Source organism: Conger conger, chromosome 8, assembly GCF_963514075.1.
Source record: "Conger conger chromosome 8, fConCon1.1, whole genome shotgun sequence".
NCBI lineage: Eukaryota > Metazoa > Chordata > Actinopteri > Anguilliformes > Congridae > Conger > Conger conger.
In genome coordinates, this window is record NC_083767.1 from 12,925,145 (window position 1) to 12,950,474 (window position 25,330).

The 25,330-nt window shown below is 38.0% G+C and overlaps 2 protein-coding genes across 4 annotated transcripts in view; both read left to right on the forward strand.

Annotated features, from left to right (window-relative positions):
- The window catches only part of LOC133134752 (probable E3 ubiquitin-protein ligase HERC4), a 16,601-nt gene extending 4,693 nt beyond the window's left edge, over nucleotides 1-11,908 (forward strand). Inside the window, exons 8-23 of one of the 2 annotated variants that reach the window (XM_061251110.1) lie at nucleotides 194-356; nucleotides 461-520; nucleotides 840-936; nucleotides 1,323-1,506; nucleotides 2,320-2,477; nucleotides 2,676-2,750; nucleotides 2,855-2,908; nucleotides 3,003-3,089; nucleotides 3,246-3,365; nucleotides 3,500-3,643; nucleotides 6,699-6,865; nucleotides 9,652-9,715; nucleotides 9,806-9,864; nucleotides 9,985-10,168; nucleotides 10,280-10,379; nucleotides 10,573-11,908. In XM_061251110.1, coding sequence (XP_061107094.1) covers nucleotides 194-356; nucleotides 461-520; nucleotides 840-936; nucleotides 1,323-1,506; nucleotides 2,320-2,477; nucleotides 2,676-2,750; nucleotides 2,855-2,908; nucleotides 3,003-3,089; nucleotides 3,246-3,365; nucleotides 3,500-3,643; nucleotides 6,699-6,865; nucleotides 9,652-9,715; nucleotides 9,806-9,864; nucleotides 9,985-10,168; nucleotides 10,280-10,379; nucleotides 10,573-10,787 — 1,931 coding nt within the window. In that variant the 3' untranslated portion in view covers nucleotides 10,788-11,908. The remainder of the gene's footprint in view (nucleotides 1-193; nucleotides 357-460; nucleotides 521-839; nucleotides 937-1,322; nucleotides 1,507-2,319; nucleotides 2,478-2,675; nucleotides 2,751-2,854; nucleotides 2,909-3,002; nucleotides 3,090-3,245; nucleotides 3,366-3,499; nucleotides 3,644-6,698; nucleotides 6,866-9,651; nucleotides 9,716-9,805; nucleotides 9,865-9,984; nucleotides 10,169-10,279; nucleotides 10,380-10,572) is intronic. The other variant, XM_061251111.1, reaches the window with a different exon arrangement.
- Nucleotides 11,909-14,102: 2,194 nt separating this feature from the next.
- LOC133134748 (probable E3 ubiquitin-protein ligase HERC3) lies at nucleotides 14,103-25,312 on the forward strand. Of its 2 annotated transcripts, XM_061251100.1 has the most exons (23): nucleotides 14,103-14,457; nucleotides 14,614-14,737; nucleotides 14,903-14,979; nucleotides 15,143-15,364; nucleotides 15,856-15,947; nucleotides 16,274-16,404; nucleotides 16,717-16,844; nucleotides 17,075-17,237; nucleotides 17,342-17,401; nucleotides 17,705-17,810; nucleotides 18,181-18,364; nucleotides 18,808-18,965; nucleotides 19,164-19,238; nucleotides 19,343-19,396; nucleotides 19,491-19,577; nucleotides 19,736-19,855; nucleotides 20,023-20,166; nucleotides 22,665-22,834; nucleotides 22,998-23,061; nucleotides 23,152-23,210; nucleotides 23,327-23,510; nucleotides 23,619-23,718; nucleotides 24,039-25,312. In XM_061251100.1, exons 1-23 carry the CDS (start codon nucleotides 14,235-14,237, stop codon nucleotides 24,251-24,253), a joined length of 2,940 nt encoding a protein of 979 aa, XP_061107084.1. In that variant the 5' UTR covers nucleotides 14,103-14,234; the 3' UTR covers nucleotides 24,254-25,312. The 2 variants fall into 2 exon arrangements, with proteins under 2 accessions (XP_061107084.1, XP_061107085.1); XM_061251101.1 differs by lacking the exon at nucleotides 19,343-19,396.
- The last annotated feature ends 18 nt before the right edge of the window (nucleotides 25,313-25,330 follow it).

Consider the following 25,330-nt stretch of genomic DNA (forward strand, 5'->3'; position numbering starts at 1 on the left):
TTTCTTCATTGTGCGATGGTAGCCCTGTGGCACAATGTTTTTCTCAGCATTTTTCACATTTTATTTATCGTAAGAAAACAGTTGCTCACTATCTTTTGGCTATGTTGTATAAAATCCATTGCAACAAACTAAATGTTGTGTAGTATTTTTAGTTGTATATTATTCTTTTTGTTGTTGTTTTTTGATCATTCAGAGTTTTATGATGGAATTGGGACCATTTTGGCTGGAGGGAATCAGTCAATCTTCTCTCCTGAGAGGCTAGCTAGTCTTAGCAAGAAGATTGCGTCTGTGGATAACAATTTAATTGAAAAATGGATCTCAACCTTTGGCTCAAAACTATGGAAAGCTATGAAAAAGTATGTATTGAAAGTTGTGTTTGATAGAAATAAAGCTATGTTTGCATGCATCAACCACCTCATTGTTTCTATATTGTAATTCATTTTGTCACTATGTCTTTCAGGGAGATAATACAGACTTTCTCATCTGCATCAACTCTCAATTGTAGCTTTCTAAATCAAAGGTAAAAAACAATTTATTATTGATAAATGATCAGCCATTTATATTATATCATAGTTATTATGATAATGGGCACATAATTACATATGGCACAGAGGTTGGAGAATAACATTTAACAAGGGTGTTCCTTATAATTCACGATCAGGTAAGCTGTAACATTTGTCCTAGATTGAGGCACTTGTACGTATGTGCAACTTCACATTGTGAAAAATTGGCAAGACGCACAGAAATGTTAACTGTTATATTGAATAATGAAATAGAATCCTTAATTGCATTACTTTTTTGTAGCTAATTCAGTGTGCTTGTACTTTTGGTGGTGGTAGACATTACCAAACCTCAATGGAGAATTCAGGACTGGACTTGTCTCTGGCGCGCATAGTTTTTGAGAAGCTGGGAAATAATGAAAACCTGTTGAAAAAGGTATATCCTGATTCTCTTAAAATTGCATAAATTAATTGGCTTGTTTATTAATTCATCTCAAGTTTAATTTACAGTTAAACCTTTCAATTACAGTACCGGTCAAGAGCTTCTTCACCTGTCAGTTTATGTCAGAATGGCATTATATGAATGCAGCATGGTTTAGTATGATGAAGCCTGCTTCATTCATAATCTGAATGAAGCAATTTTCATTATTATAGAGTTGTCAGTTGAAGAAGATCTTGGGTCATTCTTTAAACAAAATAAAACCTGCAAAAATGTAATTGTGTAACAAAAGAAACCAACTTATCGATCATGGCACATTATATGAAATGGCATGTATGTGAGCCTCACACTAATGCTTACAGTTATTGTTCTTATCATTGCAGGTCGGATCAGTGGTGCAACATACGCTGATCCCCTCCCTGCCCATAGACCCTTCTGGTGTGGAGGACCTGAGAGTCTATTTGATCCTACCTGAGCTCCTGAGAGTCCTGCCCACGGACAGAGACCTCTGTGTAAAGTTCGCTGAAGCAGTTTTCAGACTGCAGCCACAGTGCCTGAAGATCCTAGGTAAAAGTCACAGCTTATTTTCTGTCCTGTATACAGCCAATGCTGTGCTCAAATCCTTATGGGGTCTGTCTGTGTAACTATAGTTAATAAGCTAATGAAAATAAAGAATTCAAAAGGAAGGAAGATGTTTTACAGCAAATTTTTTCACCTTAATTTGTTGGCCGGCGGCACGGATGGTGCAGTGGGTAGCACTGCCGCCTCACAGCAAGGAGGTCCTGGGTTCCAATCCCCGTCGGCTGAGGCCTCTCTGTGCAGAGTTTGCATGTTCTCCCTGTGTCTGCGTGGGTTTCCTCCGGGTACTCCGGTTTCCTCCCACAGTCCAAAGACATGCAGGTTAGGCTGATTGGAGAGTCTAAATTGCCCATAGGTATGAGTGTGTGCGTGAATGGTGTGTGTGCTCTGTGATGGACTGGCGATCTGTCCAGGGTGTATTCCTGCCTTTCACCCAATGTATGCTGGGATAGGCTCCAGCCCCCCTGCGACCCTGTTCAGGATAAGCGGGTTAGGATAATGGATGGATGGATGGAATTTGTTGGCCACTCTTGATGTGAAGCAATGCAATTTTTTATGTTTATATCAAAATACTAAAACAAAATTAGCATAAATTGCTGGAACATTCCTCAATAATTTATTATCATTTGTTCTTCTTACAAGAAAAAATGATAATAAATATTCAAACTTCCTTTCAGAGGTTCTTCCAAGCTTTCCTTGAAGGTGCAAAGACATTTTAGTGAATGGATTCATCTACATATTTAGCTTCTCTGATGATTTAAATTTTACTGATTTGATTGTGAATATTTCTTATTTTATTAGAGGGTTTATGGTCAAAACTTCCCAGAGCCTTCTTCAAGTCCCTGGTGGAAGTGGTGCACTCAGCGTCCACGTGGTTCCTCTACCAGATGAGGACAGAGCGGCGTGATTACAGGACCTCTGTGGAGAAGACTGCGGAAGTTCTACAGAAGCTGTATGAGGTAGTGTATCCACTGATCCTGTTGTATCCACTGATCCTGTTTTGTGAAGGCAGTCACAGGATTCTGGTAGAACATTTTACAAACTAAATGAAAACAAAGGCAGTAAAATATTGTACCTGTATTTTCTGGTAAATAAATAATATGTGTGGTGTGTGCTTCCTCAAAACAGTTGAGTAATACCTGTCTTCATACATACAGGTTAACCTTAAGTCCAGCCAGAAGTTAGAGTACAAAAACTTCTACATCAACGAGATTAGACTCTGCATTGAATCTGTGAGTATTCAGCTGAGAAATTGGAATTATGATTTTTTTTAAAGATTATATTCAAACACAATGAAAGTACTGAGTTTTTGTTTGTCTTTGCAATGTGTTCATAGTGCGGAACAGTGCCACCAGATATGAACTTTCTTTACGCAATGAATCAATTCATGGTACATCTCCATTTTCTTTAATTCAATAGTACTATGTCTCAGTTTTTTGGTGAGAGAGGTAAATTACCTCTGTTTTATGTTTTGCATGTTTTAGGTGCAGAGGTTGGCCTTATACCCAAGCATCTTTGACATGGAGACAAAATGGTTGCTGTTCAGGATAAATAACTTAAGTGGCTTTGTTGTGAGTATGCAACTTTCTGTGCATTAGTGTTTTTACAGTTGAATGAGACATGCATTGTTGGAAATTGTAAAGATAAGCCATGAACATTAAAACCTGATAAAGATTGAAACTAAATAACATTAAAAAAAATATACTGTGTCTCCTATATTTTTGCAGGAAAATTCCTTATTGAATCCACTCATACAGAATGACCTGTGTGTGAACAGAAGGTCCCTTCTGACTGATACCTTCCAAGAATTGAGAAACAATCCCCGTCAATACCTTTGCCCCTTGAAGGTTACTGAATTGCAATTATACATATTAAACATAATACCACTTAAGCATGCTCTTTTGCCTGTCACCTATTTACAGGTACTTGGATGTGACATCATTTGGCTGTGACAGAGTGCAATCACACTTTTCTTTTTCAGGTAAAATTTAAATATGAGAATGGTATCGATCATGGAGGTGTGTCACAGGAGTTCTTCTCTGTCATTGCGAGGGAAATTCACTCATTGCAGCCAAAGATGCTTGAGCTGTTTGAAGACTCAGGACTTGTCTGGTTCATGCCAGAGGTATGTACTTCAATGTACTTCGCTGTGGGATCTGCAGCATAAGAGGAGGGGTTGCACCTCCTAGCCCATGATGTTTTTCCGAACATGAGTATGTTTAACCCTTGTGTTGTCTTAAGGGTAAAAAATGACCCGCTACTATGTTTAACAGCAGAGAAAACCCACGAAATGATATTTTTTCAACTTGAAATTTGATGACAAAGTTTGTGATGAGCAGGTTCCCTCTTCATGCAAACTAGACTTGGGGTTTAAAATTCAATTAAGCTGCTTCATTTCTTACCCTTAGGACAAGGGAAATATACAGAATATTAAAGGGACAATAGGTATTTTCGGACTCTTAACGGTCAAGAGAGGAATTGGAACAAAAAACAACCTCAAACCACAACTCAGTCTATGAATACAACACGTAATATACAGCATTGTTATACAGTTCAGTGTTCTCGTGCACTGTTTTCGTAAGCTGACAGTGACAAATGCAACAGAGCCTGCCGTCTTTTCGTTGTGTTCTAGTAAGAACGGAACAGGTCACTTGAAATCTTGACTTTGGTGTGCTACACATAGTTTTTGTCTTTTTGAAGTTTTCACTTTAGCTAACCAAATATATTGTGAGCAAGCAAGTTATATGGCTACGTAACTAGCTGGCTATATTACTAAGATATGATAGTCTACCACAAATGATGCAACTGTAACTTACAGTTTGAGAGAAATAAAGGTTTAGCTAAACACGGATGATTGAACGCCTAAGAGATAAAAAGGAAGGGGTCATCCCTATGTTCCCACAGCCCTATGTTCCAGCCCTATGTTCCCACATTTCTAAGATTTAATTTTTTTTCAAAATTAAATGTTTATTATTGATCGTGTAAACTGAACTTTATATATTTAGATGTCAAAATAGTCCTCAAAGGACAGCACTTGCAGATGCCTGTTCCTGGCACATAAAAGGTTGAAAAGTACTGATGTAGAGCCCTTTCCAGTTTTAAGTGAACTGCATAAATAGTGTATTTTTTTTTCTTATTTCGCTTGTTTGCTTGTTCATTAAAAACTTATAGATAATTGAACGTGTACTGTGTCTAAATTGCACAAACATACACTGGATTTCTTCAGGTCCCATGCAAGCAGCCTGCTGAGTGTGAAGTCAACTGAACATAGAGCTGTGGAAACATAGACACGTTCCCAAAAGGAACGTGTAGCTGCCGAAATTGCACTCCAGACAAGCGATCAAAGATCACTCTGTATACTATTGCTTATCTAGTTAGAAAACAATAGCAGTTTGCTATCACAACAAGCAAATGAGCTATTACTAGTTAGCTTCCCGAATTTACAAACATCCACCTGAAGCACAACGCTTGTGCAATCGCTGCTATGTTCGTATTGCCTATATCTTATCGTCAGTGGATTTTTGTAAATTCGTCAAGCTAAATATAGCTAATTTGCTTGTTGCTACCGATAACAAACTGATATTTTTTAATAACTAGATATGTAGTCTTGGATAATAAGCGCTCACGCCATTGGCTGTGGCAGTTAGAACCAATTTTCAACCAATGAGCTTGAATTGCTGTACAGCTGTACAATGTTTTGATACAGAGGGATGGCCTGAGAAATGTTGACTTTGAAACCCGAATTTAAGGACTATAAACACAGACACAAATCTTACCTATTGTACCTTTAAGACTACACAAGGGTTAATGACAACAATGTGTCAATCAAAGCACCCATTATTTCGCTTACTCTCTTGAGTACATCGAACACCAATTAAGCTATTCAAGTGCCCCAGGCTTCGGCATTGACAGTGGTAAACTGACTATACACACTTTATTAGGTATTCATTAGACTTATTGGTCTTCTACTGCTGTGGACCATCCACATCAATGTTTGAGGGATTGTATGTTCAGAGAAGCTCTTCTGCATGCCTCTGTTGTACACATGGTTATTTAAGTGACTGTTGCCTTACTGTCAGAAGATCAGAAGTTTTTATGATACTCAAACAACCTGCCTGGTATCAACTATTATTCAGTGATCACAGTCACTTAGATCACATTTCTTCCCCCATTCTGATGTTTGGTCTGAACAACAACTGAACCTCTTTAGCATGTCTGCGCACTTTTATTCATTGAGTTGCTGCCACATGATTGGCTGATTATACACAGTATTTGCATTAACGGTTGGTGTATAAAGTTCCTAATAAAGTGGTCCCTCAGTGTATAAATTGAAATTTCTCTGCATAAGTTAAAATCTTATTCATGTGAGCCAATTTCTACTAATAGTGTCTTACAAAAAATGAGTTTGAAATAATTGCCGTTTTAGTAGTATTAGTTTTCATATACTGTGTACAGTCAGAATTGGTTTCAGGAGATACATGGCAACTTAAGTTGTATTGTATTGTTCTCAACTTGTGTCAGGGAATTCTGGCTTTTTGCAATGCTGCTAATTTAACATCGTAGTATTTTAATATGACAAAAACCGCATGCATATTGCCTTTATATCCACAGAGAATCAATGTGGATATAAAGGCAATATGTAAAATTGTTTTCATAATATATTACATGCGTGCCTAGATTATTTTTCATAGATCTCCCAGTTGTGCTGTATGTGGCTGGAAATACTGTACAAGAGGAAGTAGTCAACCAGCCTATGGCACATTGTTTCTTTTTTATTCTCCAAGTTAATATTAATACATAAACTGCAATTATTATTTATTATTATGTGTAATTCCCTGACATCTTCAGGGAGGCTAAAGTCTATATCTACAGCGGTCACTGAGTGTGCATTAAAATACCCATTTGGTGTCACAGTGAATTGTTTTAACTTTTTAAACTGGGGATATTAGAGCAATTCATGGATGACAACAGAGATAATTTGACAATTGTGTAAATATGTATTTATTATTATTATTATTATTTTGTTGTCTAGAGGTTTGAACCTGAGATTGAGTGACCCTGAGAAAGATTGAGTGACTCCAGAAAAGCACACTGCAATTGACCTGCTGTTTTATGTGGTGGTTTATACTGGTAAACCCTTATTTATCTGTTGTGATAGAATTATTTTCTGAAACCTACAGGGCCACTGTGATGATGATGCTTACTCCTTGCTCGGAATTCTCTGTGGGATGGCTCTGTACCGCGAGTGTTTTGTGAATTTCCACTTCCCACTGGCACTTTTTAAGAAGATGTTGGGTGTTATGCCAACTCTGGAAGAACTGGAAGAACTCTCTCCCATTGAAGCCAGGTGTGTTGTTGTAATGGTAGACAGTTAATGTACCGTAAATCCTCAAATTGTGTCCGGGATTCTATTTGAAGCCGGGCCTGGGATAATAGCCGGGGGCGTGGCCGATTCGGACAAATAAAGGCCGGCCCCCAAATACAAGCCGGGGTAATATAGATTACCAGTAGGGCTATCAGTCCATGAGCACTAGAAGACATTGTTTCGATTTAATTCAATGAAATAAAAGATCTCTTCTTAATATTTTATATTGTTGGTTGGTTTAATACTGTTGCCAATGAAAAGTCGTTGTCCTACACCATGGGTCTCCAACACGTTGCTCTCAAGCTACCAGTCGCTTGCCGCCCCCTTCTGAGTAGCTTGCCAAAGGCTGAAGCAGTATACATTTAAACACAATTGTTGCCGCGAGGCATTCCAGCCTACAAATTTTATAAAAAGTAAATCAGGCAAAATTAAAAATTAACTCAAGGTTTCCATGTATTTACAGCTCAGCGCACGTTCAATGAATGAATGAAAGCGGCTGCCTCGGCTCGCAATAAACAGACGGGTGGAAATCCCGACACTAAAACTTAACAGTGAACCATTGTCGTGAGCCACGGACCCCTTGCCGAGCTCAGACCTCACGTTCCCACGAGCAGTACCTCACAATGAGGTGTCTCGGGGACGAACTCAAGTACTCCGAACGTCCTGGAGCCCTGGTAAGTTCTACTGAACTTCCAGCCCAGTCTCGAAGTGAAGGGTGTGATGCAAATCTGGTAATCGATGTCCTGTATTCAATGTATTCCTCTAAAGACTCTTTATCACATATGATTATAGTAAGATATACTTTATTATAATCAATCAAAAGAATAGAGTTATACAGATTACAGTGTACATATCATCTTTTGCAGTTTGCTAATCACATGCAAGTTACATATACCCCTCTTAGCTCTTTCTAAATTACCTTTCCACCACGATGTTTAAAAATCAAGGTACACCCTTCCTATATCCATCCTCTTTGGCCTTAGCCTTATCCTATAGCTCCCCCTTCTTGACGTTTAAAAAGAAACTATTCCTATAATATTATATTTATCTAAATATGATAACTTCTCTACATTTTTCTACTTTATATAGTACCCTAATGAGAAATAAAAGATATATAAAAGTAAACTTATAATATGTTACTTTTCCTACTTCTACAAGTAATATAGATTATAATTACCACTCCAGCTTGGTTATAATTGTTCTGCGTGGATCTTTCTTCACCAGCTCGTAGATATCTTCTGAAGCCAAATTCTGGGATCCTGCTCTAAGGTCTAAAAGCTTATTCCTTATATATCTTTTTTGCATACAAAAGTGTACCTTTTTTGATAAGAAATGCCCCCATTATGTCAAGCGGGAAGACATTTATCTCTTATATAACCTGTTTTTTAATGACCATATTAATTATTTCTGTTTTTCCAATTGTCATTTTCTCATACCTCAAAAGAAATGTCCCCAATATTTTATTTCATGGGCCCCTCTGGTTTGGGAATTTCCACCATCTTAATATACGAGTGGAAAAACACTAGCCCTTATGTTGTTTTTAATGAACCTATTCATCACTTGTGTCTGTGTCAGTTTCATAATCTCTCCTTGACTTCCTCCAAACTTTGATCTCATGCAAGCCAGACGTTAAAGCCTGCCACCATCTCAACACCCTCTTCAGGTGCCCCTTTTTGTGGCGCCTTAAGGGATCTACAAAGGACATCCAGCCAATAGCTGAGTGTAAATCATCCGCCATTAATCATGAATTTTCTTTCGGTATTGACATCCCTTCCGTTTTCCTTATTTTTGTTTTTCTTTAGCCAGGCATTGTGCCCCTCCCCTGTAGGGTTGGGGTATTCTCAGTCAGAACTTTAACCTTGCTCCTTAAAACCCTAAATCTAAGTCCCCCGACTTCAGACTCCTCTACTGACAAGTATGGCTGCTCATTCTCTGAACCACATATTTTTCTTCTTACGGGCTTTCTTACTACCACCTCGATGGCGTGTGCGAGGGGTTAACAATGCATTCCTTTCTAACCCATCCCCCGTCAATCTCTCATCAGGGGGGCCTAGGGCCGGGTCCTCGACACCATCAAATACCCCCCAGACTTCAGTGCCCATCAGTCCCAACATTTAGCAATAGAATCAAGCAGTCCAGAAGTAAATTAAATCCCAAACCGAAGTGAAAATCTTTTGATAGCCTACCGGTATGCTGCTCCGAACGAAAGGCATGTCTCACAATAAAACGCACTTTAGGAAAAAACGATCCTTAACTTGCTGTTATCTACGCTAATTTGTTATTGTTCATGAAGGCGTGTCTGGCAAGTTGTTATTTTATGGATTCTGGACTTGCATGTGATTTATTGTGTTTGAGAATATTTGCAATAAACTAAGTCTGATAAGACTGACACTATGACTTACCAAACGGTGTTCCTGATTAGCCTACACTAATTGATTTCTGAACGGTTACAGGAAGTGTTGAACAGTGTTGGCCCACTTTAAGTGTAGCCTTTTACTTTATTTCTAAGAATAAAATTCTACAACAGAAGCCTAATAAGAAATGAAGGCCTGCCTCGAATACAAGCCTGCCCCAAATAAAGGCCTGTGCTTTGTGCAGCTTAAGTAAATAAAAGACCCCGGCCACAATTTGAGGATTTTATATTATTTCTTCCATGAAACCAATAGTTGTAAATTACCCAATATAGTTGTCCTACCTTGACACATAAACGATCAAATATTTAAGATTGTTTCAAATGTAGATTTATTTATGTGTTGATTCAAAACTAGGAACTTGCAAGAACTCCTAAATGAAGATGAAGAAGTTTTGGAGCTGCTGGATTTGGATTTCACAGTGAGTTTGATTCCCACCTGACCCCAAACTCCCAATAAGCAACATGGCTGTCTGCCACTGTACAGATTTAAATATTTTGTCTGTTCACAGACTAGAGGCCATGAAATAGTTCCAAATGGAAGAGAGATGACAGTAACCAAATGCAACAGGTATATGATGATGATGATGATGATGATGATAATTGTGTATGTAATGAGCATAATGAGATTCATCAGATGAAGAGCATAATCGCTTTCTTCCTCTTTCGCCTTTTCTTTTCCTGTCCACAGGTGGCAGTTTGTGGAGGCATATGTTGATTTCATTTTCAACAAGTCAGTCAAGAAGCAGTTCAATGACTTTTTGGGGGGATTTTCACAAGGCTGCCCAAGTCAGTTATGGAAGATGTTTCTTCCAGAAGAACTCATGGCCCGTCTCTGTGGAAACATTAACTATTCTTGGGAGGAGCTGAAGAAGGTGTGGATTTACTCTAGTCTGCATTCAATGAGCCAAAATACAATTATTTATTTGTGTGCCCTGATTTTTCAAAATCTGTTTTTGAAATCTGTTATTTTCCCTTTGAAACAGAATGCGCTATATGAGGCATATGAGCCCACAGACGAGAACATCCAAAATTTCTGGACTGTCTTCTTTGAGCTGTCTGAGGAGAAAAAGAAGGATTTTCTCTGTGAGTACTTTCAAACTTCCAGCCTGCATACCAGATGCTCACTATGCATTATGTACAATAAGTCAGTCTTGCATTCACTTACCAGTAATAATTCTAACATCAGAATGTTTAGCTAAGAGCATCCTAATTTCATAACTGTGATCTTGCACCTTAAAGGGTTATAAAAGCTGTCTCTCATTTTTTTGTTTTCTAGCCTACATGACAGGAAGTGATCGGCTGCCCATCGGGGGACTGGCAAGCATTAAGATCACCATTGTCAATCAAAACAAGCCCAACCCTGATGACTTTTATCCGGTCGCAAATACCTGCTATCGCTGCTTATACCTCCCAAATTACAGCAGCATTCATGTTCTGAGAGAGAAGTTTGTCCATGCAATCTCTTTTTATGAAGAATTTGGAGAATATTAGTGCCACATGCAGATTTACGCAGTAATCCTTCAACTGCTGAGGTTTCACAAAACCTGCAGTCGACACCCACTACTGTTGCCTCAGTGCTCTTGAACTGTCTCCATCCGTATCTACAAGCTGATCTACAGAGATTAGACAAAACAAGGACAGCTCTGGGAATTTCTTTTTCTGCAGAATTTTACCTTGCAATGCTACCAAGGATAGAATGGTGAAAAACATATGTAACATAAATCCCTACCCTTTAGTCGAACATTTTATTAATCTCACATGTGATTCAATTATTAACATTTCTTTTTTAATAATTGATATATTAAATGATTCCTGTCTATTCCTTTTGAATATTACATTTAAGAGCCCAATAATCTAAACTGACCATTTACCATTTCTGCTTACCATTCTGAACTGAATACCATAGTTACTTTTTCTGTTCATCTATAAGAGGAAAAACAGATTCCATAAGCAATGTATGTTGCAAACTAGTCTATCAACTTTTTGATGAAACTGCAAACAGAAAGTGTTGAATCTATGGATTGAAGACATGCCAAGGAAGCCTGCCATTGGATAAATTTCTAAACCCGTGTTTTTGGAGATTCACACCAGTTACTGGAATATAATTTAAAGGTGCTATGTTAAACTGCTATGTTCTGCACCCATTCAGATCATCAACAGGCTATAAAGTATTATGTTGAGGTTGTGTATTAAGATGTGACTTCACATTTACATGACCATTTTGGTGTTAAATAATCTAACATGACATATGGCCATAGCGTGTCTCCGGCATATGATCGATATTCAATCTAAAACGAATACAATTTTCCTCTGTGTAATTGATGTATTTCTTGACTGTTTGAGCTATAGCATGAATCCCCTTGGATTGACCTAACAGGGCCTGTCTGGTCACAGGACTACATGTAAATCATCATAATGGTCACCTTTCCATAAATATTTGTGGGTATTTATAATGAATGGAAGCTTTTGTCATGGAATATGATTTGCCTCCTTTGGTCTTACTCTGCCTCAGAAAGTATAAAATGTATATTATGTTATTAAAAACAAATGTGGTTGTTAATTACTGTTAATAAAATTGCTAATAAATTATTAATTTCATAATGTCCAGAGAACTCTGACACATTTTCTTTTTTTTTTCTTTTTTAAGTTTCTGATTTTTTCCCATTTTCTCCCAATTTGGTTGCCAACTGTAGCGTTTATTTAATAGCCCATGTTAGTTCAGGAAACACCACTACGACCCCGTCCCCCGGCAACCGACACGCCTTCTTCATTCCCAAACTTGACCCCCAAAATATCTAAGTACTGCATCACAAGGTAAGTAAGTAAAACAAAAAGTACTTTACTAGACTAGCACACTTAGCAGGAAAAAACAACAACAAGGGAAACCATCAGAGATAACTACAAGAAACTAGACAGTATGACTTGCTGGCTACAAACAGAATGCCGGAAGAACTACACAGAAACAATATAGACCAAAGAAAAACTTACCTACTAGAACTAGGGAACTAGCATACTCTGGTGGACATAATCAGGAACTGTGGTACACTGCCATCATCACCCAGGATCAAGGTGATGGTGATAATCTAACACACGTTATGTTTGTGGCTGTGCTCATCATTTGCCAACACAATGAGCATTTGCAGCTTACATCGTAGTGAATATGCATGCCTCAGCGACATGGCTCAGGCAGTAAGAGCAGTCGTCTGGCAGTCGGAGGGTTGCCGGTTCGATCCCCTGGCCGGGGGAAAGATAGACTCACATGCAGTACCCCTGAAACGTGAATAAAAATGTTTTTTTGAAAGAGAGAGGGAGATAGAGAGAGAGAGAGGGGGAGAGGGGGCGAGAGAGAGGAAGGTGGAGAGAGGAAGAGAGAGACAGAGAGGGATGGGGAGAGGGGGAGAGAGGGAGAGAAAGCGAGAGAGCGCGATGGAGGGAGAGAGGGAGTGAAAGTGAGAGATGGTCCATCAAATGGATAGAAGGGGTGGGTGTGAAATGAATGGGCCTGATAGAAAAATCGGACAAATCTGTATGGGAATATAGAACGACCACTAAAATATGGATTAAAATATGGTGACAGCATTATATTATCTATTAATCTTCTAAAGAACATAGTTATTATATAAACATTTATTTCTTAAACAGTGTTTGACAGTGACAGATTCGAACATTAGCCACTACTCTCCTACAACATCATTACAGTCCACAGTTGATATCAAACATTCGTAGATAACTGCCGCAACTGGGACCCTGCCATTACGATTTAATGACGTCTAGAGCAGCCAGTCGCAATGTCAGAACCATTCCAATCTAAGCCAATTGTGTACAAAATTCAGTGGGAGACTTAGGATCGCTTATAGGTCCTAAAAATGTATGATTATCAAGAGGGAGCCTATACAATCATATATAAATGCTAGCTATATGTAACAAAATAAGTGAACCACAAGTAGCCTACGATCGTCTAAATTTTCCAAAATATGCTTTGTGAAGTGTAATTTTGATAATTAGGGCACATCTGGGAAAGTAAAAATGAATCCAACAAGTTGGCTCAGCAATTTAGTTATTTCGACGAGTCATCTTGCGCAAGCAGTCAACTATTGATACAAATTAATGGGAAACGCGAGCAGATGATGCAAACTTTTAGGGCACTGAACTAAATTGCACTGTGGTGTAAAATACAGCCATAACCAGCTTGAAATATCAGTTACCAGCTGTTTTGACACCTAGCTCTTTCAGCAGGGTGACTAAATAAATTAGTCTACTTAGATGCTAATAACTGGCAATGTCTATTTTGATAGTCATGTTAGGTTTCACGTTTAAGCTATGTCATGGTGTAGTGATCGATTGGGGCCACCAGGGGGCAGAAGGCTCATTGCTTTCACCTGGCCCTCATCAGTGCTCGATTTAAGCACTTATTTTGGTTGGGTAGTCGCCCTGTTTTTTTAAGGGTCGTTTTATTTTTTCATAGCCGTTTTGGGCTTTATATTCTGATTCGAACGGAGGTTTCATCCGTGTTATTTTCTGTTCCTCCCTCTGTTCCGGGAGTATTCCCCATTTGTATTTGTACATCCATAGCTGCCAACTCTCACGCTTTCGGCGTGAGACACACGCATTTGCATGTGCGTGTGAAAACAGGCAAATGCGTGTGTCTCACGCCGAAAGCGTGAGAGTTGGCAGCTATGCCACAGTTCCGCCAGCGTGTTCGCTTTTAGGGCTTTACCCTTCGTCGCGTCTGGCTCTCCGCCCATCCTCGACATTACAATCTAGGCTTACTGTATGATGAAATGAAAACGAAACTAGTTTCGTTTCCATGTTCTGATGTCGCAGATTAATACTTTTTATACGAGTAGACCTGCAAGACAGAAGAAACAGAACACTTTGCCGGGGCAACGTGAAGCACATAAAGGGAACTGAATAAAGATCTGAAAACTGCATACCATCATGATTTGCTGGGGAGAAACCACCTTTATGGAATTCTATTTAGACAGTTTATACCACGTTGACGAGCTTGGGATAGCAGAAAGCCATCTTCTGGCCACTGCACAAAAAGCAAAGATAACTGCCTTATCTGTTGGAAGACGAATGTTTGCCGTTGTCACAGAAGATGGAAAAGGAAAACTATGTTTTCGGGATGAAATGAGTGAGACCGGCAGACAGCAGCATGGTAATCAGCTTCATGACCAACAGTACAATGTTTGTTTGTTGTTTGTTATTGTCACTTGTTCTTTTTCTTTTCAAACTAATTGTATTTGCTTTTTTCCCCCAGTCATATTGGAACATGTACAAATCTTACATTTCTAAAAATGTGTTATTTGTTCAGAGAACTTTGCATTGAGCGGGGAGAAAATCGACGCACTGACCTGTGGAGCAGATTGCATTGTCATGGTGTCAGAGAAGGGCAACGTTTTCCAGCTAAACTGCCGAATAAAACCTTACATTCCCAGGTAAATGTTATGTGAACAGTAGCGGCCGTGGCACTCATGCAAGGAAATTAGATGAATAACATTTCTGTTGCTTTATTGTATATTTCGAAGAATATTTTTAAAGGGGAGTTTCTTGTTTTTTTCATAATTTGCTAACCTTGCCAAGGACATGATTATGTTTTTCAGGTGTCTCAGTGCACTAAATGGCAGACATGTGATACAGGTTGCCTGTGGGGACCACCACACCATTGCACTCTCAAGAGGTACTGTACAGTACACTGAGCTGGAATAAAGTTGTCTTTCACTGACCAGCAACACAGTGCTGTAGATACATTTCATATAATGAAAGCCTTGTGATTTCTTGTGTTGATTTATGAATATGACATTCAATGGATTTCCCATTTTCAAAATTCTGAACGCTTTCAGATGGACAGCTCTTCACATGGGGAAAAAACTCCAATGGTCAACTGGGACAGGGGGAGGTTGGACCCAGCTCTCAGACCCCTAAGCGCCTCTTCTCTCTGTCAGGGATCCCCCTGGCTATGATCACTGCTGGAGGGGACCAAAGCTTTGCTCTGTCTGTATCAGGAGCTGTGTTTGCTTGGGGCAAAAACAGTGCAGGGCAGCTTGGCGTAGGAGATAAGGAAGGTGAGGCATGAGAGTGATATATGGATTGCTCTTTCACATTAACATGAACAATAACATAACATATACAATGATGTGAAAGTCAGAGTATAAGGGTGTAGCTGAGGAGGGCTCAAACTTCACTCAAAGCATTAATCACAGCTAGCCTTTCATGAAATACCTTTATAGTCTGCTTGTGGCAATGCCTCGACACTGATTCAGATCCCTGCTCACCATTATTATACGGTCTTTGGTCATTTCATGATTATTATCATTTTTAATTTGTTTGTTGTTGTTGTTGCTGTTGTGCACTAAACATATCTGTCTTATAGCAGGCTAGTTGTGGCTATTTAGCACTGTGGTAGCATGCATTTTCATGCTGGGCCAGCTGAGAATGTTCTTTGAGGCTGAAGGGCTTGAGTGGCATGATGTGAAAGAAATTATGAATTTGTGAATTTGAAGCTGTAATTATTATTATTTTTTCATTATTATTTTCCTTGTTTGTATTTCTGCAGATAGACATGTTCCAACTACTGTGAAAAGCCTAAATCTGAAGAGGACTGTCTTCATTTCATGTGGAGATGAACATACTGCAATTCTGACCAAGGTTCTCGACATCTTAACTTTCTCAACAAACTCAAAGTGGATTGTGATTTAATTTTTTTTTGTGGCTTAGTGCTGGTCATGTGACATGACACTTGCAATAATATATATAAATCAACACTGAAGGACTATTGATTAGATGCTCAGATTTGTTGGTTGTGAGGTTAGATGGGTGTCATAACCAGGCTAATATGTATTTAATAATGAAATAATGTTAAAGCTTTTCAAACAAATGAAACAAAACATTGACAAGTCCAGGAAAACATTTTGCTGAGTCCTTGAAAGATCATTTGGGAACGGTCAGTCATTACTAATTCTGCGGCTCTACAGGGAGGCCTGGTGTTCACGTTTGGATCAGGAGAGTACGGGCAGCTTGGACACAGCTCCAACAGAGAAGAACTGCAGCCTCGCCTGGTGGCTGAACTCTGGGGGTCAAGTGTGACCCAAATAGCCTGTGGAAGGTAGAATGACCCAGTGGTGTCTGCAAATTTTCCACAGTTACTCCTCTTTAATGTGCTTTTGTAAAAAAACGTATGTAAAGTCATTTGATATCCAATCATTGTTTATCAGGAGTGCATAATTCTGAAAGTTGGATTTAAAGGACTTTTAAATACTATAGCCACCCCATTTCAGGGCACCATAATGTTTGGGACATCGCAGGTGTTTCTGATTAGTCAGGTGTGTTAAAAAAAGTGATACTCAATGGTACTTTGTACTTGAAATAAGCAAACAGGATTATATAAACCTAAATTCATATTCTGTCTTTATCAAAGGCATCACACGCTTGCATATGTTGAATCCTTGAAAACAATCTACTCATTTGGATGTGGAGAGCAAGGGCAGTTGGGAAGTGGACAGGCCACCAATCAGAATGTGCCTCTTCCTGTTCAGCTGTCTTCAGGTATTGACATGGTTCCTATCCGCACTCCTTTCATGCTAGTGTTGAAGTACTTACTTAATTGTGCTATGGTAGCCCTGTGGCACAATGTTTTTCTCAGCATTTTTCACATTTTATTTATTGTAAGAAAAAAGTTGCTTACTAGTTGCTTAAATCCATTGCAACAAACTAAATGTTGTGTAGTATTTTTTGTTGTATATTATTATTTTTGTTGTTGCTTTTTGATCATTCAGGGTTTGATGATGGAATTGGGACCATTTTGGCTGGAGGGAATCAGTCAATCTTCTCTCGTGAGAGGCTAGCTAGTCTTAGCAAGAAGATTGTGTCTGTGGATAACAATTTAATTGAAAAATGGATCTCAACCTGTGGCTCAAAACCATGGAAAGCTATAAGAAAGTATGTATTGAAAGTTGTGTTTGATAAAAGTAAAGCTATGTTTGCATGCCTCAACCACCTCATTGTTTCTATATTGTAATTCATTTTGTCACTATGTCTTTCAGGGAGATAATGCAGACTTTCTCATCTGCATCAACTCTCAATTGTAGCTTTCTAAATCAAAGGTAAAAAACAATTTATTATTGATAAATGATCAGCAATTTATATTCTATCATAGTTATTATGATAATGGGCACATAATTACATATGGCACAGAGGTTGGGAAATAACATTTAACAAGGGTGTTCCTTATAATTCACGATCAGGTAAGCTGTAACATTTATCCTAGATTGAGGCACTTGTACGTATGTGCAAATTTACATTGTGAAAAATTGACAAGATGCACAGAAATATGTTATATTGAATAAAGAAATAGAATCCTTAATTGTATTACTTTTGTAGCTAATTCAGTGTGCTTGTACTTTTAGTGGTGGTGGACATGACCAAACCTCAATGGAGAATTCAGGACTGGACTTGTCTCTGGCGCGCATAGTTTTTGAGAAGCTGGGAAATAATGAAAAACTGTTGAAAGAGGTATATCCTGATCATCTTATGAATTTATTGGCTTGTTTATTAATTCATCTCGAGTTTAATTTACAGTTAAACCTTTCAATTACAGTATCGCTCAAGAGCTTCTTCACCTGTCAGTTTATCTCAGAATGGCATTATATGAATGCAGCATGGTTTAGTATGATGAAGCCTGCTTCATTCAGATTATCAATTTTCATTATTATAGAGTTGTCAGTTGAAGAAGATCTTGGGTCATGCTTTAAACAAAATAAAACCTGCAAAAATGTAATTGTGTAACAAAAGAAACCAACTTATCGATCATGGCACAGTATATGAAATGGCATGTATGTGAGCCTCACACTAATGCTTACAGTTATTGTTCTTATCATTGCAGGTAGCATCAGTGGTGCAACATACGCTGATCCCCTCCCTGCCTGTAGACCCTTCTGGTGTGGAGGACCTGAGAGTCTATTTGATCCTACCTGAGCTCCTGAGAGTCCTGCCCACGGACAGAGACCTCTGTGTAAAGTTCGCTGAAGCAGTTTGCAGACTGCAGCCACAGTGCCTGAAGATCCTAGGTAAAAGTCACAGCTTATTTTCTGTCCTGCCAATGCTGTGCTCAAATCCTTATGGGGTCTGTCTGTGTAACTATAGTTAATAAGCTCATGAAAATAAAGAATTCAAAAGGAAGGAAGATGTTTTACAGCAAATTTTTTCACCTTAATTTGTTGGCCAATCTTGATGTGAAGCAATGCAATTTTCACGGTGTTTATATCAAAATACTAAAACAGATTTAAATTAGCATAAATTGCTGGAACGTTCCTCAATAATTTATCATCATTTGTTCTACTTACAAGAAAAAATGATAATAAATATTCAAACTTCCTTTCAGAGGTTCTTCTAAGCTTTCCTTGAAGACAAGGTGCAAAGACATTTTAATGAATGGATTCATCTACATATTTAGCTTCTCTGATGATTTAAATTTTACTGATTTGATTGTGAATATTTCTTATTTTATTAGAGGGTTTATGGTCAAAACTTCCCAGAGCCTTCTTCAAGTCCCTGGTGAAAGTGGTACACTCAGCGTCCACGTGGTTTTTCTACCAGATGAGGACAGAGCTGCGTGATTACAGGACCTCTGTGGAGAAGACTGTGGAATTTCTACAGAAGCTGTATGAGGTGGAGTATCCACTGATCCTGTTGATTCAGCTGAGTTTTGTGAAGGCAGTCACCGGATTCTGGAAGAACATTTTATAAACTAAATGAAAACAAAGGCAGTGAAATATTGTACCTGTATTTTCTGGTAAATAAATGAAATGAATAAATAAAATTAAATTACTCAAAACAGTTGAGTAATACCTGTCTTCATACATACAGGTTAACCACAAGTCCGGTCGGAAGATAGAGTACAGAAACTTCTACATCAACGAGATGAAACTCTACATTAAATCTGTGAGTATTCAGCTGAGAAATTGAAATTATGATTAAAAAAAAAGATTATATTCAAACACAATAAAAGTACTGAGTTTTTGTTTGTCTTTGCAATGTGTTCATAGTGCGGAACAGTGCCACCAGATGCAAACTTTATTTACGCAATGAAACAATTCATGGTACATCTCCATTTTCTTTCATTCAATAGTACTATATCTCAGCTTTTGGGTGAGAGAGGTAAATTACCTCTGTTTTATGTTTTGCATGTTTTAGGTGCAGAGGTTGGCCTTATACCCAAGCATCTTTGACATGGAGACAAAATGGTTGGTGTTCTGGATAAATAACTTAAGTGGCTTTTTTGTGAGTATGCAACTTTCTGTGCGTTAGTGCTTTTACAGTTTTTGAATGAGACATGCATTGTTGTAAATTGTAAACATAAGTCATGAACATTAAAACCTGATAAAGATTGAAACTAAATAACATCAAAAAAATATACTGTGTCTACTATATTTTTGCAGGAAAATGCCTTATTGAATCCGCTCATGCAGAATCACCTGTGTGTGAACAGAAGGTCCCTTCTGACTGATACCTTTCAAGAATTGAGAAACAATCCCCGTCAATACCTTTGTCCTTTGGAGGTTAATGAATTTCCACTTCAACCATAATGATAGTGTTTATACAGTGTCCCCATGCATTACAAATATCACTGCTTAAGGATTGCCCTTTTACCAGTCACCTATTTACAGGTACTTGGATGTGACATCATTTGGCTGTGACAGAGTGCAATCACACTTTTCTTTTTCAGGTAAAATTTAAATATGAGAATGGTATCGATCATGGAGGTGTGTCACAGGAGTTCTTCTCTGTCATTGCGAGGGAAATTCACTCATTGCAGCCAAAGATGCTTGAGCTGTTTGAAGACTCAGGACTTGTCTGGTTCATGCCAGAGGTATGTACTTCAATAAACTTCATGTTTTTCCAAACATGAGTATGTTTAACCCTTGTGTTGTCTTAAGGGTAAAAAATGACCCGCTACTATGTTTAGCAGCAGAGAAAACCCACTAAATGATATTTTTTCAACTTGAAATTTGATGACAAAGTTTGTGATGAGTGGCAGGTTCCCTCTTCGTGCAAAATAGACTTGGGGTTTAAAATTCAATTAAGCTGCTTCATTTCTTCCCCTTAGGACAAGGGAAATATACAGAATGTTAAAGGGACAATAGTTAATTTCGGTCAAGAGAGGAATTGCAACAAAAAACAACCACAACTGAGTCTATGAATCAAAGCGTAATATAAAGCGATGTTATACAGTTCAGTGCACTGCTTTCGAAAGCTGACAGTGACAAACGCAACAGAGACTGCCGTCTTTTCATAGTGTTCTAGTAAGAAAATGTTCGCGGAACAGGTCACTTTATGAAATCTTGACTTTGGTGTGCTACACATAGTTTTTGTCTTTTTGAAGTTTTCACTTTAGCGAACCAACTATATTGTGAGCAAGCAAGTTATTTGGCTTCGTAACTAAGTGGCTATATTACCAAGATATGATAGTCTACCACAAATGATGCAACTGTAACTTACAGTTTGAGATAAATAAAGGTTTGGCTAAACACGGATGATTGAACACCGAAGAGATTAAAAGGAACGTGTAGCTGCCGAAATTGCACCCCAGACAAGCGATCACAGATCACTCTGTATACTATTGCTTATCTAGTTAGAAAACAATAGCAGTTTGCTATCACAACAAGCAAATGAGCTATTACTAGTTAGCTTCCCGAATTTACAAACATCCGCCTGAAGCACAACGCTTGTGCACTTGCTACTATGTTCGTATTGCCTATATTTTATCGTAAGTGGATATTTGTAAATTCGTCAAGCTTGTTGCTACCGATAACAAACTGATATTTTTTAATAACTAGATATGTAGTCTTGGATAATAAGCGCTCACGCCATTGGCTGTGGCAGTTAGAACCAATTTTCAACCAATGAGCTTGAATTGCTGTACAGCTGTACAATGTTTTGATACAGAGGGATGGCCTGAGAAATGTTGACTTTGAAACCCGAATTTAAGGACTATAAACACAGACACAAATCTTACCTATTGTACCTTTTAAGACTACACAAGGGTTAATGACAACAATGTGTCAATCAAAGCACCCATTATTTCGCTTACTCTTGAGTACATCGAACACCAATTAAGCTATTCCAGTGCCCCAGGCCTCTGCATTGACAGTGGTAAACTAACTATACACACTTTATTAGATATTCATTAGACTTATTGGTCTTCGATTGTTATGGACCATCCACATCAATGTTTGAGGGATTGTATGTTCAGAGAAGCTCTTCTGCATGCCACTGTTGTACACATGGTTATTTAAGTGACTGTCGCCTTACTGTCAGAAGATCAGAAGTTTTTATGATACTCAAACAACCTGCCTGGTATCAACTATTATTCAGTGATCACAGGCACTTAGATCACATTTCTTCCCCCATTCTGATGTTTGGTCTGAACAACAACTGAACCTCTTTAGCATGTCTGCGTACTTTTATTCATTGAGTTGCTGCCACATGATTGACTGATTAGACACAGTATTTGCATTAACGGTTGGTGTATAAAGTTCCTAATAAAATGGTTCCTCAGTGTATAAATTGAGATTTCTCCGCATAAGTTAAGATCTTATTCATGTGAGCCACAAAAAACTTACAAAAAATGAGTTTGAAATAATAGCCGTTTTAGTTGTATTAGTTTTCATATACTGTGTACAATCAGAATTAGCTTCAGGAGATTTAAGTTGTATTGTATTGTTCTCAACTTGTGTCAGGGAATTCTGGCTTAACATCGCAGTATTTTAATATGACAAAAAATGCATGCATATTGCCTTTATATCCACAGAGAATCAATGCGGATATGAAGGCAATATGTAAAATTGTCTTTATAATATATTACATGCGTGTCTAGATTATTTTTCATAGATCAGTCCCAGTTATGCTATATGTGGCTGGAAATACTGTACAAGAGGAAGTGGTCAAGCAGCCTATGCCACAATGTTTCTTTTTATTCTCCAAGTTAATATTAATACATAAACTGCAATTATTATTTATTATTACGTGTAATTCCCTTACATCTTCAGGGAGGCTAAAGTCTATATCTACAGTGGTCACTGAGTGTGGATTAAAATACCCATTTGGTGTCACCGTGAATTGTTTTAACTTTTTATTAGAGATATTAGAGCAATTCATGGATGACAACAGAGAGAATTTGACAGTTGTGTAAATATGTATTTATTATTATTTTGTAGTATAGAGGTTTGAACCTGAGATTGAGTGACCCTGAGAAAGATTGAGTGACTCCAGCAAAGCACACTGCAATTGACATGCTGTTTTATGAGGTGGTTTATACCGGTAAACTTATTTATCTGTAGTGATGGAATTATTTTCTGAAACCTACAGGGCCACTGTGATGATGATGATGCTTACTCCTTGCTCGGAATTCTCTGTGGGATGGCTCTGTACCGCGTGTGTTTTGTGAATTTCCACTTCCCACTGGCGCTTTTTAAGAAGATGTTGGGTGTTATGCCAACTCTGGAAGACCTGAAAGAACTCTCTCCCATTGAAGCCAGGTGTGTTGTTGTAATGGTAGACAGTTAAACATCTATATTATTTCTTACATGAAACCAATAGTTGTAAATTACCCAAAATAGTTGTCCTACCTTGACGCATAAACAATCAAATATTTAAGATTGTTTCAAATGTAGATTTATTTATGTGTTGATTCAAAACTAGGAACTTGCAAGAACTCCTAAATGAAGATGAAGAAGTTTTGGAGCTGCTGGATTTGGATTTCACAGTGAGTTTCAGTCCCACCCGACCCCAAACTCCCAATCAGCAACATGGCTGTCTGCCACTGTACAGATTTAAATATTTTGTCTGTTCACAGGCTAGAGGCCATGAAATAGTTCCAAATGGAAGAGAGATGACAGTAACCAAATGCAACAGGTATATGATGATGATGATGATGATGATAATTGTGTATGTAATGAGCATAATAGGATTAATCAGATGAAAAGCATAATTGTTTTTTCCTCTTTCACCTTTTCTTTTCTTTGTGGCAGGTGGCAGTTTGTGGAGGCATATGTTGATTTCATTTTCAACAAATCAGTCAAGAAGCAGTTCGATGACTTTTTGGGAGGATTTTCACAAGGCTGCCCAAATCAGTTATGGAAGATGTTTCTTCCAGAAGAACTCATGGCCCGTCTCAGTGGAAACATTCACTATTTTTGGGAGGAGCTGGAGAAGGTGTGGATTTACTCTACTCTGCATTCGATGAGGCAAAATACGATTATTTATTTGTGTGCTCTGATTTTCACAAAAGCAAAAATCTCTGTTATTTTCCCTTTGAAACAGAATGCGCTATATGAGGCATATGAGCCCACAGACAAGAACATCCAAAACTTCTGGACTGTCTTCTTTGAGCTGTCTGAGGAGAAAAAGAAGGATTTTCTCTGTGAGTACTTTCAAACTTCCAGCCTGCATACCAGATGCTCCCTATGCATTATATACAATATTTCACATATTTTTTAAAAGCCTTTTTAAAAAAACTGTTTTCTTGTGCATACTGGATATATACTGGATATATATCTCTTGTTCAGTTCAACTGTTATATTGGAATGTTCAAAATTCTAACTCAGTGTTCTAGTGCTGCATTGCATTTACTTACCAGTAATAATTGTAACATAACAATGTTTAGTTAAGAGCATCCTAATTACATAACTGTGATCTTACACCTTAAAGGGCTATAAAAGCCATCATTTTTTTGTTTTCTAGCCTTCATGACAGGAAGTGACCGGCTGCCCATCGGGGGACTGGCAAGCATTAAGATCACTATTGTCAATCAAAACAAGCCCAACCCTGATGACTTTTATCCGGTCGCAAATACCTGCTATCGCTGCTTATACCTCCCAAATTACAGCAGCATTCATGTTCTGAGAGAGAAGTTTGTCCATGCAATCTCTTTTTATGAAGAATTTGGAGAATATTAGTGCCACCTGCAGATAAGGACAGTAATCCTTCAACTGCTGAGGTTTCACAAAACCTGCAGTCGACACCCACTACTGTTGTCTCAGTGCTCTTGAACTGTCTCCATCCGTATCTACAATCTGATCTAGTGAGATTAGACCAAACAAGGACAGCTGTGGGAATTTTCGTTTTCTGCAGAATTTAACCTTGCAATTGTAACATAAATCCCTACCCTTTAGTAGAACATTTTATGAATCTCTCATGTGATTCAATTATTAACATTTATTTTTAATATTCCTGTATTCCATTGGTTCCTTTTGAATATTACATTTAAGACCACAATAATCTAAACTGACCATTGACCATTTCTGTTTACCATTCTGAACTGAATACCATAGTTACTTTTTCTGTTCATCGATAAGAGGAAAGACAGATTCCATGAGCAATGTATGTTGCAAACTAGTCTATCAACTTTTTGATGAAACTGCAAACAGAAAGTGTTGAATCTGTGGATTGAAGACATGCCTAGGAAGCCTGTCATTGGCTAAATTTCTAAACCCGTGTTTTTGGAGATTCACACCAGTTACTGGAATATAATTTAAAGGTTTGCTTTACTGCATTCAGATCATCAACAGGCTATAAAGTATTATGTTGAGGTTGTGTATTAAGATGTGACTTTACATTTACTTGGACCATTTTGGTGTTAAATAATCTAACATGACATATGGCCATAGCTTGTCTCTGGAATATGATCGATATTCCGTCTAAAATGAATACAATTTTACTCTGTGTAATTGATGTATTTCTTGACTGTTTGAGCTATCGCATGAATCCCCTTGGATTCACCTAACAGGGCCTGTCTGGTCACAGGACTACATGTAAATCATCATAATGGTCACCTTTCCATAAATATTTGTTGGTATTTATAATGAATGGAAGCTTTTGTCAAGGAATATGATTTGCCTCCTTAGGTCTTAATGTGCCTCAGAAAGTATAAAATATATATTATGTTATTAAAAACAAATGTGGTTGTAAATTACTGTAAATAAAATTGCTAATAAATTATTCATTCCAACTTTTTACATTTGCCTCATAATGTC